We start from the raw sequence: 18,109 nt of genomic DNA, 5'->3' as shown, positions 1-18,109 counted from the left end.
CAATAAATAAACCCCACGATTTGCTGTGCTAGAAGCAGGTCCCGCCGTGTGTAAATCCTCCTCACAATCCACCACTCCCTGCACCCCCAAACGTGACAGCCCAGCTCTGCCCACCCCCACCTCCCACCAGACCTTCACTCCACAGGAACAAACTCCGGTGATTCCCTGCCTTCTCATCCACGCTGTACCAAAGGTGGGAGCTCCTCCCTGCCACGCTTCCCAAGGGCTCTCACACCTCCTGCTCACCCTCAGCTGCCAAGCAGGACTGGTGCTTGTGCCCCTCAGGATGCTCCAGGCAAGCCCCAGTATCTCCAGCCCACGGGAGAAGACAATGGGCCGGGATGCTGCTCGTCCGACGCCAAAGGCAAACCCAGACCCTTCAGGTGAGTCAGAGACTCACCAGCCTGGTAAAGAAAAATGTCTGTTTGCAAAGTCCACTCACTGGTGGGTTTGGTTTGCTTCGTTCTTTAAAAAGAAGGAAGAAAAAAAAAACAAAACCTGGGGATGGAGAGAGGAGGGTGAAGAGCTGCAGGGGAGAGGAACTCTGGATCCCAGGGATGGACCCTCCTCCTGCTCCGACGGTGCTGTTTGTGAGAACGGGGTTGCAGTTCACTACTTCCATCCCCCGGTCCTCAAAAACCTGCCCAGCAGCCCCACGTGGATCTGCTGGATCTCCTGCCCAACCAGGAGGCAAAGCAGGACCTTGGAAATCTGCTGATGCCCTCGGTAAACCCTCCCAGCTACGGGTTGGGCTCACTGGGAAAAAAAACCCACCCCCACGGTGCATCTGGATTGTAGCAGGAGGCTGCACGGGGCCCTCAGCACGGAGCCACACCCCTGGGAAGCATCTCAGGTCAGTCCCTTGTTACCCCTGAGCCCTGGAAGCACCAAGATCTGCTCCGTCAAAGGCTTTCCTTGGGTTTTCCTTCAACCAGGGCTTTAAAGAGCTCAACACGCTGAGAGGTTAATCCTCGCTGGGGTAGGGGGGGAAGCAAAGAGATGGAGCAAAGTGCCCGGGAGAGAAGGGAGCATCCAGGAGAGGGACTGAGGATCCAGCACCCCCAGGTGCCAGGGGATGTCTCATTCTCACAGCGACACCGTGGGGGTCAAACCTGAAACGAAGGAGGGGGAATCCCTTCTCCGGAGGGGAACACCAAGGTGAAAGAGGGAAGAGTGGCAGCCAAGGAAAACCCTGCTCGTTCCGAAAACACCCACTGCTGGTCTCCGACAGCCCTGGAGCCAGATGGAAACTGCTCCACGTGCCTCCCAGCTCCTGGAGCTGCGCACCCTCGGGTGCCCAGGGCAGCAGCACCCAGGCACCCATCCCTGCAGCAACATTCCCAGCAAACCCCCGATCAGGCAGAACCAGCATGAAGAATCCCAGATCAGGTTGGCGTTGTGTTTGTTTTCTGTTGTTTGGGGTTGTGTGGGTATTTTTTTATTATTATTTTTTCTTTGGTAGTTTGGCTTTTAATGTTTAAATCTCCCTGGGAAACACCCAAGAGCAGACTCGGCCGCCAGCATCCCCCCCTCCCCTCCCCTCACCCCTTGATGCATCCCCAGGGATCGCCCTCCAGAGGGTGGCCAGAGCCTCCCACTTAATTAAGAATCTGCTGGTAATTCCCTGGAACGGACTGGCATGATGGCAGGGACCCAAGAAAGGGGCACTAGCTAGTTAGGAACAGGCAGCCTGGCCGGGGGCCAGCGGGAGGCTGGGGGGGGCTGCCTCCGGATGGCAAAGCAGCACCAGCACAAGCCAGGCCTGCTCCAGGGTTCCCCTCCTGTTTCCTGAGCATCCCGGGAAGTTTTCCAGGTGATGCTTCGGCAGGGAAGAGCTGATGTCCCCTGCCTCTGGTGAGGAGCCCCAGCTGCCACCTCCTCCTGATCAAACAGGTCCCAGCTGAGACCTGAGCTGCTCCCTCCCAGCATGGAATGGCAGGATGAGGATGGAGAGTCCAAGGGGTGAGGGGGGCAAGAGAAGAGGGGGGCAAGAGGGTGCAGGATGCTCAGGTCACCCCGACTGTTGCTTTCTGAGCATTTAACACCCACCAGCATTCCCTGTGCTCTGCAGGGGATGGACACTCAACCACCACAGGCTCTCCCAGGCTCACCTTTAGGGAGCAACAACAACCCCCCAGGCAGGGGTTACCCCCCCAAGGGAGCAGCCCCACAGCATGCTTGTCTCCACCACAGCCAGCCCCACGGATCTCCTTCCTCTTCCCCCACTGGTCCAGGTTTTGTTCCAACAACTGGATTTCTCTTTAGTTGCTCTATTGAACATCTGCTCGACCCACCCTAAGCACCCCGTCAGGAGCTGCTGGCCCCTCTGCCCCCACTTCTCTGCATTAGAATCATGGAGTTGTTTTGGTTGGAAAAGCCCTTTCAGATCATCAAAACCAACCACTGACCCAGCACTGCCACCAAATCCAGGTGTGAGCAGATGAGGATCAGGCTCTGCAGTCACACTGGAGCCAGACACCCATCAGACCCTCTCCATGGGGTGCTGGGCTACAGCACCTCTCTTACATCTTTCATCTCCTGGACCTTCTCCATCCCACACCACGCACTTCTCAGAGCAGAGGTGACCAATGGAACCAAGATGTTGAAGGACCAAGTGCCAGTGGCAGAGAACAGCCAAGCTCTGGGCTCTCCCCAACCCCATCCCAGCTTTCTCCTACCAAAACCATTTATGCAGCTCCTCAGGGCAGGAGGAGCCAAAGCCCCAGACATGGGGGGACCTACTAGAACTGAACAACATTAATGATGGCTTTTCAATCAAATGCAAATGTTATGCAAATCTGGGGGCTGAAAACACAGTGCATCCCTGATTCAATTAACAGCATTTCATTTATCTAGTTAGGCTTTGATTCAGGAAAGCACTTAATCCTGCGCTTAATGTGTTGTTGTTGTTTTTTTTAATGTTTCAAACATTTTTCAATAGGAAAATGGGGTTGCTAAGACACAAACGTTGCCAGGGGGACTCGGAGAAAAGTTGTAGCTGAAATTACTCCTTTTCCCTTAAAAATGGCCAGGTTTTCCATTGGCCAGCATCTCCAGGAAGCAGGAATATTCTCCCTGCGCTCCCTTCATCGACAAGGAACCAAAAGCACAGAATGGTGGAATGGTTTGGGTTGGAAGGGACCTTAAAGATCATCTAGATCCAACCCCCTGCATGGGCAGGGACACCTCCCACCAGCCCAGGTTGCTCCAAGCCCCATCCAACCTGCCCTTCAACACTGCCAGGGATGGGGCAGCCACAGCTTCCCTGGGCAACCTGGGCCAGGCTCTCACCACCCTCACACTCCAGAATTTCCTCCTCATGTCTCACCTCAATCTCCCTCTTCCAGTTTCAATCCATCCCCCTCATCCCATCCCTCCCTGCCCTTGTCCCAAGCTCCTCCCCAGCTTTCCTGGAGCCCCTTCAGGCACTGGAAGCTGCTCTAAGGGAAAGGAGAGGTACCTGCTGGAAGCCCCACAGCAGATCCCTCAGAGCACAAGCCAGCACCATCCACCTGCTCAAATGGGATCCACCTGCACTTCACCCCTGATTTGCCACCTTTTGCATTGCCCCCCAAGCCAACACCTCCCTCTGCTTCCCCACAACTGCCGAGCAGGTCCAGACAAGCACACCTTCTCCCACCAGATCTCACCTCAAAGTCATCAGTTCAACTGTCTCTTAAACTCTTAACACCCTTCCTTTGCAGGGGTGGCTGCTGGGAAAGAGATTCAGAGGTGGAACCAAAGGAAGAGGAGATTGAGAAAGAGATATGCAAGTATGTCTAACGACAAGATCAAAGCAGCAGAAAGAAAAGCTGAGAGAGAATCAGGTTTGTCCTCTGAAGAGGAACAACCCAAGAGGCCCCTCCTGAGGAGATCAGGCCAAGCCAACAAAGACTTTTGGCTTCTTGCAGTTGGTTCACAGGAGTGAACCAGATAATGGGATTTTGGAGAAACAGGGACACATCCTCCACACAAGTCTGATACAGACCCACTTGCCTTGGCTAGTAGTGATCTCTGGCAAGCAAGTATGACATGATTAATCCTTTCCACCAATCATCTCACCAACCAGAACTTGATCTTGGGCTAATAAATCTGCCTAATTGGTTTCTCTCCATTAGCTCTTTTTCAGAACTGCTTTGTACAGAGAGAATCACATCTAATAATTGCTGAGATTTGTCCAGGGAGCTCCTGAGAAGCTGTCTGTGACCATCCCTTTGAAAACGGGGATGAGTTCTCCAAGGCTTTCAGAAGAGCTGCTGCATCTCAGGTGCAGAAGAAAGAGACCAGTTGGTGTCCAGAGTTGGAAAAATGCTCAGTCTTACATTCCTACCTCTACAAACGTGCTGTGCTGCCTTTCATTCCTCACTTTCCCCACTGATCCCAGGTAGGAGCACACACATGGAGAACACACATGTCCACACGTGATGGCCTCTGAGCAGAGGTGCACCCTGGGTGCTTCAAAAGATGCAAGAAACCCCCAAGAACTCTCAAAAAACCCTTCAAATCACCCAGAGGAAGACTCACTCCAATCATCCCCCAGATCTGCAGCGAGTCCTTGTCAAGGTCAATACATCAAGTACCTGTGGACAGGACAAGTTTAACAGGAAGTCATAGAGAGGAGAGATGGATGAGTTTTCTCCAACACATCCATTTTGCATTATCTTCCCTTTTTTTTATATAATTTGCTGGTGGGTTGCCAGGTATTGAAAGGCTCTTCCTGATGCTCTTGAACATCCCCCAAAGCCAAGCCCAGGTAGACTCAGTGGGTTCCCACCACCAACCCCAAGCCCCAGTGGGACAGGCTGCCCCCGACAGGGCAGAACACACCAGTTGCCCTCCCAGAGCCAGGGGGCAGCTCCATCCCACTGTGACCCAGATCTTCACCCCTGAAGGAAAAATCTGAAACTCCAGTTCCCAAACTGACCTTCATCAAACCTGACCCCCCCCCAAGCTGGCACCAGCAGGACCATGAACACACCAACAAACGTGATGCTTAAAGGCAAATTTTCTTGCAGACCATCATGAGTGGAGGGGGTGGCAGAAGTGGGACTTGTTCCTCACCCCATCTTTCACCCACAGACCTCAAAGCACTTCAGACACCATCACTTCAGAGGACAGCAACAACCTCTGAGGCAAGAACCTCAGGTTTTATGGCATACTGGTGTCACTGTAAGGATAAATCAAGCAGATGGCATTGGAAAATGGTTGCTAAGGCAGGTGGGCAAGGGAGAACAGTGTCACCTGCATGTCCTCAAAGAGGACAACTCCACGTGGCTGTTAGGAAGAGGACAAGGAAGATGAGGAGGACAAGAGGGAGGTGGAGGAGAGGGGGCAGGAGGAAAAGGTTGAGGCTTGGGTGAGAGGGGGAAGGAGCTGGAGAACAGCAGAGATGGAGCTTTTCTACTCCACTGCCCTTCACCTCATTCCAGAAAGCACAGCCATGGAAAGCCCACCTTGGCACGTGCAAAGCCCAAGCCAACAGGCACCAAACAAACCCAAAGCACCAGCAGGGAAACCCAGCACAAAGCTGCCTCAACATCTCCTCTGGATCGTTTTCCCCCCAACACGAACTCCCCTCAGCCAAGCCCGTGTCCTCCCTCCTCTCTGCCTTCCACAAACACTCACACGGCCCAGTTTCACTGGCACAACCATCAGCAAAAAGCAGCTTTCAAAGTCACAGGAACAAGTCTTTGGGGAAACTAAATATAAAACTTGCAAATCTTCATGGGGGGGGGGCAGGGACAATAACACGGGGTGGATAAAAACCCACCAGGGGAAGCTCTTCTTTCAAGCCAGAACTTTTACAAAGTCACAAATATTCTCTCTCTCTCTCTCTCCCTTCCCCAGGTCTAGATCACATATAAAACTCCCAGCCAATTTGCATCTCTGCTGTAAGCAAGAAGGAGGAGGCTACAGATGTCAGAGAAGCTGGTTGCATTATTAGTTCAGCTGTGACTGAACGCCAAACAATGACTACAGAAAGTTCATATAAAGTTGTATATTTAGGCTCCAATTCAGCACAAGCCTCATCTTACCACTGAAGCAGCCCCCTTCACTTCAGAAGGAAGGCTTCCCTCTTCAAGACCACGTCCTTAGGAGCCTTGTGAATCCCAGCCCCTAAAAGCACAGCATTTATAGGAGGTTCTTGGCTCCTCATTTAGTTACACCCCAACAAACAGCTCCAGAAAACCCAACAGCAGCCACAAGCTCTTCTGCCTTAGAGAGGTTCCAGTTCCCTTTCAGGCTTGGTTCATTCCCCCCAATTTGTTTGCAAATACTTTTTTTGCCAGAGGCTTGAACCACAGGAGATCCCAGAACGCACCTGAATGTCTTCACACCAAAGAAAATCCATAGATTTGCATATATGTGTATGTGTGTATATGTATATACACACGACTGCTCACTCAGGGGATCAAGTCTGCTTGGATGGGACCAGTTTTAGGCCAGGAATAACGTGGGTAAGATTGCTAGGGCTGGTTGGAAGGCAGAACCACAGAGCTCATCCCACCCAGCAGCATTTGCCCTCAAGGAGGCTGAGCTTCCTGACACCTCACAGCTATCCACTGCTATTCCTTGGATTCCTTAATCTTGTTTAACTACAGGCTCTTCTCTGAAGGTCCCAACCCCCAGTGTTGGATCATGTAGAAGGTGAAGCAGAGCCAGGGGTGATACATGGTGGAGAACAAGAGTGAGGAGGGCAGAAGGGAGCATCCCAGGTATCACTCCATGTGCATCCCACATCCTTCCCCTCATCCACAGCTCCCAATCCCTTCTCCATGCCCACTGCCCCAGTCCCCAGAGGGTTTGACCAGCCTCTGCCCACAAACACCAAACCCAACAGCTCTCCAAGCTGCCAAGAGCTAAAATATAGGGGGACAAGTAACTCCTCAGGACCTGCCAGCTCATGTCCCCAACATCCATCCCCTCCTTTGGGCCCCTCTGCAGCAGCAGGGAAGAGAGGAGCAGAACCTGGGGAGGGAACAGCAACTGCTGAACCCTCCTGGTTGGCAGCTGGAGGATCCACATCTCAGGAAGTACGAGGGAATCCCGACAGTGGGACTCCTCCAGAGCGCTCAGCCCACCAGGCACCGATCGCTTCTGGAAACAGAGCTTTTATTTACACACTTAAATGCAGGTTGGAAAAATCTGGCTCCAATTGTGGGTGAAAACCCGGACCTGAGAGCCTTTTCTTTTTTTTTTTTTAAAAAAAAGTAAAATTGTCATTATTATTCTCTTTTATTTGGCTCCAGATCACAATTCTCCCACCTCTTTCACACTCCGGTCCAGGAAGCTGCTCCCCCCGGGATCTCTTGCTTTTAAACTTGGTAAAAAAGAAATTCAAAAAAACCATAAAAACGAAAGCGGGACCTTTGTGGGAGTCAAAACTGTCTCTTTTTTTTTTTTTTTTGGTCCAAATCTCTTTCCCTGTGATCTCAAGTGCTGGTCACACACGGCAACACCCCGGGACCGGGCGGGATCCGCGTCCCGGCGTGCGCCGTGTGGAGCCCTGCCAGCTCCCGCTGCTCCGGGCAGCTCCTGCTGCTTTGGTGACACGAGGATCCTGTTCAGAGCACCCCAAACTCATACCAGGTGGATCGCTCTTAAAAAGAAAACCCTGGACCTTCTTTCTGTCAGAGATGCCCGGGAATTAGGGGGTTATTTCCGCACAGCGTTTCGCTCCGGACGGAGCGGACAATTACGGTAGCCAGGAAAGTGTGAAATTTCAGCTCTGCCCATGTCAGGGCTCCCAAGTGTCAGTTACAATAAAATAAATGACCCATTTCCTGATGGATCGTGAGGGCTCCTCCGAGACAGATGGACAGATTTGCTTTTTTAATGTTTATTTTCTCTTTGCCCCCCCCCTCCCCTTCCCGACGGGAAGGCTGCGCTCTCCCCGGCTCCTTCGCGCCAGGAGGTGGAGCAGGGATGTTCCCACCAGGGCCACTCCAGCTGCTCCCATCTCTGTCCCCGCTGATGTCCCTGCTCCCTCCTGCCGGGCTCTGCCACCTCCTGGCCCCTCATCTCCAGCCACAACCCCCACAAAGTGTCCCCCCATCTTTTTGGGGTTTAGGAGCCTCCTCGGGGAAGCTCCCGCGCAGGAAGGCAGCTGGAGCAGGCTCGACTCCAGGGAGTGACACAGGGAAGAGGAATCACTTCCAAAAAGCACTTCCCAACCCACCCAGGTTCCCCAAAAGCCCCCCTTCCATACAGACACTGACACCCCAAAGCTGCAGAGGTACCAACAAGCAGCCAGCTTTGCTCCTGGTGCTCCCAAAACGAAGCCAGACCCCAGGGAAGGGGACATCATTTGGGCTGTGGCCCCTCTGGAAAGCACTGGCAGGAGTCAGGAATGGGCTACAGGACCCCAACCCTCACCAGACCCTCTCCACACAGTCCCATCCTTTGCCAGCTTCATCCAGAGGAGAAAACTGAGCAGGATTCAATTAAACCTTTTTTTTTTTTCCCCCCTTCTAAATCTATGCACTTTAGCAGCAAAAACAGCTCCAGCATCTTCAAGAGCAGGTTATGGGCACTGGACCTAAACTGATGGGGAACTGGTTTCCACTGCCATTCAGCAGGTTATCCCAGCAGAAGTGCATACTGGTTTTAAGAAAACCAACTTAAAACAAGCACCTCACATTCACTTCCCCACAGCTTCCCAGGGGCACTTCCAAGGCTGGAGTGGTGGGAAACCTCCAGCCTGCTTTGGTCTGAGATATCTCCCCTCAGCTCTGGGCAAGACTCAGATGGGAAGGGACCTCCTGAAGCCACCTTGGCCAAGCCCAGTGTTCACCCAGCCCGTCCCCTCTGCAGGGACACGAGTCTTGATGCCACCTTGGGCAGAACATCTCACAGTTCACCAGCAAACAAGCAAGGAGGAGAGGACAGAGGGACAGAGACAAGTCCAACCCTCCAGCACCTCTTGCAGAAACAAGGAAAAACTTCCAGCTGAGACCCCTGCAACCCCCTCCAGCTCCACAACCTCCAGGATAAACTTGCAACTTTTTCAGGGAAACCCCAGCAAAGATTCCTGAGCTGAATTCCCCACAGGGTTCACACATTTACTGGTAATGAGCAGCCAACCTGGGAAGGCAGCTGGGATAAAACACTCCACATCTCTGGAGTGGGAAACACCCCCTGGGGTTGGGCTTCTTGTTTCCTAAGAAAGAGGTTAAGAAAAACCTTCCTGGGGAGCAGATATTCCACAACTGCCTCTGCAACACTCCTGGTGCCTCTTCCTACAGCAGATAAAAGCCACCTCAAACGGATGCAGGACCAGGCAGGACATCAGCCCCATCACTGATCCATTCTTCTCCTGTGCCACTTGTTTTCTTTCCTAAACTTTGCTGGCCAAGTGCATTATATTACCCCCTCAGGTACTCAGTGCTGGACCCTCTCAGATCATTTCTCTGCTTCAAACTAGGCAGAAGAAGAATTTAAAGGTGCACCCACCCACAGACCAGCCTGGCAGTGAGGACAGGCAGAGCTTGCAAACTCCTTCTGCCAGTTCCTTCCCACTATCCCCAGTTTATCAGGGTGTGTCCAGCAGCTGGGAATCCCCCCCTCAACCCCAAACCCAGAGAAGCAGCTGGTACTGCTGCTCAGAAAGGGGGATTTAGGAGCACACATCCTCACTTCAGTTCTTTAACTACCTCTGGTCACAGTGAAAATTTAAAGAGTTTTCACCTAAAATATTTGAAAAGCTGGTGAAAAAGAACAAAAACCCCAAAGAAAACCCAAAAAGTCTCTGTAACCTCTTTAAAAAGCTTTTCTTCAGAACAAACCTGCAACCTTCAAGTGTCAGGCTCCCCAATTTTTCAGTTTCCTCCTACTTTTCCCCTTAATTTTCAGGATGGGGGAGACACCAGCAGCCCCAGGGCTTCCCTGCACGGCTGCTTTTAGGCTCCCACTTCTCCCCATCAAAAACTGTGGTAGAAAAATCAGCAGCACCATTAAAAGCAGCTGAAGAAAAAACCCCACCCACCCCACTTTACACCTGCCATTCCTAAACCCTGCAAATCTGGAAGGCAGAGAGAAGGTAGGGGCTGGAGCTGGGGACCCCAGCAGGAAAAAGGGGCTGGAGATGTTTCTCCTACAAACCCTTGAGCCACCCTGAGCAGCCTGAACCCTCCCCAGACCTTCCCAGTAACTCTGGAAAAGATTAACACTGCTAGGGGCTTGGACTGGGGGTGGCCAGAAATCTCCATATAGACATTTCATATTTTTTTGGGGTCTTTTCTTTTAATTCTGGAAGGTCTCAGTTTTCAAAGCGAGAACTTTAACCCCAGCTTCCCTTCACCATATCTCTGTTTGCTTGATTTTTAACCCAAAAGGCAAAGATAGAAACCAATTCAACTGGAAAAGTGAATTCAGCCCCAGCAATGGCCACTGAGGTTTCTCTAAGGAATTAAATTGATCCTGTTCCTTTGGAATTCCAGCTCTTCACAAAAGGCACCTACACGGGACGGGCTCTGTCTTTGACAGGTTCCAAACTTGAGGCTACAGAGTTTATCATTTAATTGGAATTTCTTGGACATATTTGCCAGTCATGGCTCCTACGTGGACAAGGGGAAATAAAGGCATTTCTCTCACTTGTAAATTGATAAATAAATTCTCTCTCTCTCTCCCAGGTGTGTTAAAATGGATTCAATTACCTCTGTTTTAAACCTCACAGATGAAATTTACTGACAAATTACTCATGGCCAATTTAATGACCAATTATTTCTAATTTTTCTAGCTGGGAATCATCAAAAAGGTATTCATTTCCAAAGGACTAGAGTTCTCAGGGGTGTAAAATCAAGAGCCAAGAGCTCTCTGCTCAGAGCTGGGGGCTCACAAAACCAAAGCAAAGCTGCAGATTATCACCCCCTTTTTTGGGGTAATCAAATAAAGCAGTAACAAACCAAATCTAATTAAAACTCCTCAGAAACGAGCCCTCATCCTGCCTTTCCATTCCCAAGCCCTGCCTTAAACAAGGAGGTTGCTATTTTATTTTTAAATTCAACTACAACTTGTCACCCAGACCTGTTTGAAAGGGGAAAAGAATGAGCTCGGGACTGGATTAAAAGCAGATTTTTTGTTGCAGCATTCAAGAGTGTCTTCATTTTAATGGAGAAGAATCTCTTTTTTCAGTGCCATTTTCAGAGAATCCAAACATCAGGGGGGAGAAAGGCACTTTTTGGGGATCAACACTGACAAAAGAAAGAAACCCCACTCCCTGGTCTCCACCATTGCCCAAGATTTCGTTACGAACAATTAATTGCACCATTTTTTTTTTTTGCCCAGGCAAAAGGAACATTTCTTCAGTGGGGAACAAAGATTGAAAAAGGGAACTAAAATGCAAGGATTTGTTTCTGATTTCCCCACCCCACACCTCTGCACGACACCCTCCAGTCGTGACCAACACTTCACTTCCCACCTCCACTCGGGAACACGCGGACCCTCTAAACCTCCAACTTGGGAATGACCTGGATTTTAAAACACCCTTTTGGGTTTTAAGTCCGTGAGCTGTTATCAACCCAACTCCCTCTTTCCCCCCCTCCCCTCCCCAATTGCTTGGTTTCATTCTCTCTGGTCGACTCACTTCCACATTCCTCATATTTGGAATGTCTGCTTGATGGATTCACTTTTTTCCCCCCCTCACCCCTCCTCCTCCCCTTCATTCATTCATGCTTTCGACCCCATCAACTTCAGGCTTTTCAGCTCCAACCCCCTCAAACCAACTCTTCATCTGCAGGAGGAAAAGTGAATTATTCCTTTTCCTCAAAGAATCTTTTTGAACCTTCCAAAGAACGAAACATGCGACGATTTTTAAGATTATTTCTTCCCTTTTTTGCATCCTCTTCAGTTTCCCCAAGACTTTCTATCAGCAAAGTTCCAGGGGAAAAAAAACAAAACACCCAAAAAACCAACAAATAACTCCCAAAAAGACACTTTAAACAAATCTAAACCAACTTTAAAACTCAGGATTTTTTCATGAAACGAAATATTTATCAACAGTGACTTTTCTTTAGTCTTAATGCTCCTCAAGCATTTCATTAAAATGGTTCCCCGTGATCATCAACATAATTTAAGTGTTATTTGAAGAATCACTGTAATTAAACAACTCTAAATCAGTTTCTCCTTCTTGGGTATTTTGCTGCAGCAGCCACACACTCCAAGCCCTTTTTCTTGTGCCACATTAACACCTGCAGGATTTTTTAACTCATTTCCACGACGGGTTTTGGAGACAGGAGATTTTATTTTTCATTTTAAAAAATAAAATAAAAGAAGGAAACACACCAACAGGAGGGATTTCTTTCCCATTTCACCAGCCACATTCGTTTCTAAAAATCACCCCCAAGCACTTTCTCCCGAGTTCCCTCAACAAGGAGAAAACACAGCCCCCAAAAACCCAATATTTTGGGATTTTTCTGAACTCTCTGGGAAAGGCACCAACGCTCAGTGACTTGTTTTCCCACATTTCTAAAGGGTGAAAAAAAAAAAAGAAAAGGATGATATCAGGCTCTGGGGGGGTGTGGGGGGAAGGGGGGAGGCTGGTTGGTTTAGATCCCACCAAACCCATCGGATTTTGTCCTCCCCGCTCACACTTAATTAACCATTTCCTGTTCCATGTGCTTTTGAAACTGGAAAATCCAGTCTTTTAAAAAACAAGCAGAAAGGAAAGAAGGATTCCAAACAAAACGAGGCAGCCCCCCCCCCAGTCATCATCATCATCATCTCCAGGGCTTGGGAGGGTTTGAGGGGGGTGTGGGGGGTGTGGAGGGACACACAAAAGCCACCAAATAACCCCCCCCAAAATCTCCAACCTGCCAAGTTCACCAGCAAGAGTCCAAAAGTTGCCTTTCCTTGGTGGGTTTTGGGTTTGTTTGGTTTTTTTCCCCCTTTCCCACCCAGAAACACAAACGACTTCCCCAAAAGTGAGACAAAGTAACCGCGGGCACTTCAGAGACCAAACCCCCTCAACCCCCCCCAAAAAAAACAAACCCCAAACCCGCAGCCAACGCGGCTCCCACCCCTCCAAAAGCAGCACCCGGGAAAGGGAGGGAGGCTCATTTTAAACACCCCCCCAAAAAAAAAATAAGGGAGTTTATCAGCTCAATCCGAGCAGAGCGTGTTGGAAGGAGATGCGGGATTATTTTCCTTCCACCTATTGTAAAATTCCAACACCCCCCCCCCCCGGGTTCCTTTGAATTGCAGACACCAAAGAAATATTCCTGGTTTGCAATGAATCCCTTGTGGGGGATGAGAGCTGCTCCCCACAACCTATCGATTAACCAGCAGCACAAGGAATAATAGGAGTAGCAGTAGGAATAAGAAGAACAGGGATACTGTGTTTTTTTGGAGTGTTACCATGTTTCCCTCCACGCTGCAATTACTTTCCCAATAATCCCCCCCCCCCTTTGCTCGTTGATAACCAAGCCCCAAGCACTATTGATCACCACGAGGGGCTTAAAAAAAACCCCAAAACGCCCCAGCAAAACACCACATCCTCATCATTAGAATGATAACAATAAAAAATTCGACTAGGAGGTGATTAAATGGATTATTCGTGGGTTTTCCACCCCTCTCCTCGGAGGAGCCTGTTGTGGCCGCGACCGAGGGTGGGGAAGTTCAGCAGCCCCTCAAAGTGGGGCCAAGGGTGGGGGGGGTGTGACCGGAAAGAAAAGAAACAAAAAGGGGTCCCACCACTCAAAAAAAATAATCAGGTTTGGTCAAGAGGTGAAGGAGCTGGGAGAGTTTGGGGAGGAAGAGTTGGCTTCACCTCCTCCCGCTGCGCAACCGCTTCGTCACGTGGGCGACGCGGGTTTGGGGCTTCATGATCCAACGTGGACTGTTTGGGCTTGGGGACTAAGTGGTCCAAGTAGCTTCTCCCTGAGCTGGAAGGGGGAGGTCGAGGGAAAGGAAGGTGGCCCCTAAAAAATTGTCAAAAAGCAGGAAAACAGAAGGAACTCTTCGTATTTCAGCCCTCACCCCCCCAAACAAGGGGCTGCTCCGGCGTCCGGCGCCAACAACAAAGGGCCAAGAAGATGGAGAGGGCAGGGCTGGGCAAGGCCAGTTGGTGGGAGAAGCTGTTGGGCAGGTAGATGGAATACACCAGGAGAAAAAAAGAAAAAGAAAAAGGCAGGTTTTTTGCCCCAAAATAAAAGTTGCTGGTTGGCAGGAGCTAGGCCAGCACCCCGTGCTCAGCGGGTTTTAAATCCCTCCCCGGCGTAGCAGGGTGAGCCCAGCCCCATGGTGGTTATTTTCCTGTTCTTTAAGTCCTCACCATTCAATCCCAGGCAATTTCATGGCTTTCATATTTTTTGGTTTAATTTTTTACATTTTTTTCTCTTTTTTTTTTTCGATTTTTCCTGTTTCAAGCTTACAGTTCTCTCGGGAAACAAAAGATTTCCCCCCCCCCCCGTTTCCCAGCAGAAGAGCCAAGAGCAAGGCTGGGAAATTCTTCCAGTGCCACAAGTTTGAAAAATCCCAACTCCAAACCAACCTCAACAACCATCCATCACCTTGGGGCAGCTGCTGGAGAGTTGTTTCTTATTTTTTTTTTAATAAATAAAATAAAAAGAAGAAACAAACCCCCCCACCCCACCCACCCCAAACAACTACTCGCTCCTAGAGGAAGTTTTCTTTTTCAACAAACAAACCAACCAAAAAAACCCAAACCCAAACAAAACAACCACCAAAATAAAGACGAGGTTGATCCTCAAAACTGCCTCTCGGTTGGGGGAACGGATCTCAAACCAAACGACCAACATCTCCAATTTCACATGCACATATTTGGGTGTCATTTTTTTGGGCCTCCTTTAATATTTTCATTCTTTTCCTTACTCAAACATACATTTTTGGAATATCAATTTTTTTAAAAAAAAGACATGAAAACACTATTATTACCTTTGCTTTTTAGGTACCGAGTGCTCAATCTCTAGCTGTTTTCCATGAAGCTCCACTTTCCCTAAAAACAAAAATGTGGCTGGTTTTGAAAATCTGGGTGGAGTGGTCAGAAAAGCTTTGGATAACAAACTATCACGTGAAAACCTCACCATTTCATTTCAATTACGACCACCAACTACTCCCAAAATACATTTTCCGATCCCTTTCCAAGAGCATTTGATTAAAATAGAAGCCTGGCTTCAAATGGGAAACACTGGGAGGGAGTGGTGAGTCTGGACAATGTTCCTTAGGAATCTTTAATTCCTTAGTTCATCCCTTCTTTGAGCGGAAAGAAAACGAGGGATGATATTTTTGAGCCCAATTTTGGGCTTTTCTTTCGTTTTGCCTCGTTTCATCCCTTCAAGAAGTCCCTTCTTCAGGGCAGATTTCTTCCCTTTCCTTCCCCCCCGCCCCCCCAATTAAAAGGCTCAAAAAATTCGAACTCCATGACAGAAATGGATTTCTCTTTGCAAATGGAGTGGGTTGCTTTGCTGCTGGGTGATGATGATGATTTTCTTTTTTAATTATGATTATTTTGTATTTTTTTTTTGATTATTATTATTTTCCGAAGGGGGAGAAAAAGGGAAAAACCCGGCGGGAGGAGCAGGGAACCCAAACCGAGCTGGGGAGGGGGGAAAAATAAAAAGAAAGAAGGTTCCATTCCCATATTTTTCAAATTCTCTTGCTTCCCGGGGAGCTTTTTTCCTCTCCCTACGAGCAGCATGGCGACCTTCGCGCTCCTCCACACATCACATGCCCCAGGAAACCCAGTTTCAAATCAAAATGGCCAAAGTCCCAACCCACCCGTCCCTACCGCCACGGGACCCCCACGTCCAACCCCGCCGGGGCGGCCGCCCCGCAACCCTCGGGGGGGGGGGGGGTCGAGGAAAGTGGGGGGCTGTGTGTGTGTGTGGGGGTGACCCACTCTTCCCCCCCCCTCCCAACACTGCTTTTTTATATATATTTGGGGGGAGAAGGAGGAAAAACGGGGTCCCACCCCACCTTCCCAGCTTCGACGGGGCGCAAGGAAGCAAAGGGGGGGGCCCCCCATGTTTTGGGGGTTGTTTTTTATTTAACGGGGAGGGCGGGAGGTTGGGGGAGGTGGGGGGGGGTCTTCAGCTCTCTCCGGGGAAGGGGTGAAGGAGGAAGAGGGCGGGGAGGGAAGGCGAGATAAGGCGTCGCTTACCCGAAAAAGTTTCGATGGCTTTCATGGCCCACTGCTCGTCGGGGCAGTCCACAAAGGCATAACCGGACTTGACCAGGAACTGCCCGCTGAAGGAGATCTTGTGGTCGTTGAAGACTTTCTCCAAGTCGGCCGGAGTCACGTTCTCGTTTAGGTTCCCGATGTAAAGCTTGTTCATGGTGGCGGTGGCAGAAAACGGGGGGCGGCGGCGCGTCGGGGCTCCCGGGGGGGCTCCACCGTGTGCCCGCGCCGTCGGGCTCCGGCCGCGCTTTGCCGCCCCAAAGCCGGCCCGGGGGGGGGGTTTGGCGGCTCGATTTATTTTTAAAACACACCCCCCTCTCCCTACGCCCCCCCCCCCCCCTTTTTCTTTTCTATTTTTTGCTCCTTTTTTATGGCTTTTTTTGGCTTCCCCCCCCCCTCCCTCTCCCTCTCTCTCTCTCTCTCTCTGGGCTGGGGGGCGGCGGCTGGTGCTGGAGGAAGGGGAGGGGGTTTCCTAAAGGTGGGGGGCGGCTCCGGCGGGTGGTGGTGGTGGCGGGTAAGGGCGGTGGCGCCGGTTGGGGTTGATGGGGGGGGGTGGGGGCGGGGGGGGTGGTAGCCCCCAAGTCGTCGGAGTGGCACTGGAGTGTCACCGGACGCCTCTCGGCAGCCCCGGGCACCGCCTCTAAATAAAACCGACCTGGAAAATGAGTGAAAATGTTTGCGGGAGGAGGAAGCCACGTGGTGATGCGGGAGGGCCCGGCCCCCCGGGGGGAGGGGCTGAGGGGGGCGGGGGTGAGGAGGAGGGGGTGGGGGGGGGGCGTGAAGGAGAAGCGAGGGGGGGGGGGGTGTGGGAGGAAAGGGGGCGGCCGCCACTTAGTTATTTATTTTCATTTCAATACTACGTTATTTATCTCCACGCACAGACACACACCCCCGAGCTGGGGGGGGGTTGTGTGTGTGTGGGGGGGGGGTTCATCCCTTCCCCGTCCCGTGTGGGTGTCTCTGTGTGTGTCTGTGTGTCTGTCCCCTCCTCCTCCACCGCCCAGCCCCGTCCCGTCGGAGGCACTTTCCCATCTGCTGCAGCCCCCCCGCCCCCACCCCAACCCCTCCCCCCACCCCAGCCCCTCCCCCCACTCCCTTTCCCCCGGTGCCTCAATGAGATTTTTTTTTTTTCCTCTCTCTTTCTGGGTGTAAAAAACTTCGGCATCAAAGGGGCCGGGAGGTCCCTTGGCGCCAGGGGATTGGGGGGGGTGGGGTGGGTAAAGGAGGGGGGGGAACCAAAACAGCCAGCCCACCCCCCCTTGGGGGTTGGTCCGGCCCGTCAGGGCTGCTGGGGGAGCCCCCTGGGGTTGGGGGGGGGGGGTTATTGTCCCCAGCATTGTTTTAAGCCCTTCATGTGCAGCCCCGCGGAAGCCTTCGGGGAAGGGGGCGGGGGTGGGGTAGGGGGGTTGGGGGGGGGGCTCCTCCCGGCACAAAAGGGCCCCACGGTGGAGGAGGGTCGTTCCCCGACGGGGCTGGGAAGCAGGACGGGGAGGGAAGAGGTTGGTTGGGGGTTGGGGGGGGGGGGGGTCGCCCCGTCGGCAAAGCGGCGTGTGCGGAGCCGAGTGTGTGTGTGTGTGTCCGTGTGTCCGTCCCCCCGCCCCTTCCCCTTTTCCCTCCCCGCCTGCCTTTTCTGGAGACTTTTATTTTTAGGCTCAAGATGGGTTGAAAATAGCAGCGAGGCCCCCCCCCACGCTCCCCCTCCTTCCACAATCACCCACCCCAACCCCCCCCCCAAGCTCCCCCGTTTTCCTGCCTCCTCGACGGGGCGGGCGGGGGAGCCCCCAATGTTCGGGGTTTGGGGGGGGGGGGGGGGGGCTCGGCCCGGGATGCTGCCGGGTTGGGAAGGGGCGGGGGCTGCTTCTGCTCCCCCCAGACCCCCCCCCCCACCCCCGACACGTCCCTCCCCTCCCTTCTCTTCCCTCCCTCCCGCCGCGCTGCAAGTAGAGGCACGGACCGGCCCCTCCGCGCCCGCAA

General features: G+C 51.8%; 1 protein-coding gene across 2 annotated transcripts in view; it reads right to left on the bottom strand.

Annotated features, from left to right (window-relative positions):
* Positions 1 to 16,384, bottom strand: part of IGF2BP1 (insulin like growth factor 2 mRNA binding protein 1) — a 28,444-nt gene extending 12,060 nt beyond the window's left edge. Inside the window, exons 1-2 of one of the 2 annotated variants that reach the window (XM_051640382.1) lie at positions 16,118 to 16,384; positions 14,893 to 14,953 (exon numbers count right to left, since the gene is read on the bottom strand). In XM_051640382.1, coding sequence (XP_051496342.1) covers positions 14,893 to 14,953; positions 16,118 to 16,292 — 236 coding nt within the window. In that variant the 5' untranslated portion in view covers positions 16,293 to 16,384. The remainder of the gene's footprint in view (positions 1 to 14,892; positions 14,954 to 16,117) is intronic. The other variant, XM_051640383.1, reaches the window with a different exon arrangement.
* Between the last annotated feature and the right edge of the window lie 1,725 nt (positions 16,385 to 18,109).

Source organism: Apus apus, chromosome 25 (genome assembly GCF_020740795.1).
Source record: "Apus apus isolate bApuApu2 chromosome 25, bApuApu2.pri.cur, whole genome shotgun sequence".
In the NCBI taxonomy this organism is placed as follows: domain Eukaryota; kingdom Metazoa; phylum Chordata; class Aves; order Apodiformes; family Apodidae; genus Apus; species Apus apus.
The sequence above is the reverse complement of the archived record's forward strand: the minus strand, read 5'-3'. Positions and strand labels throughout refer to the sequence as shown.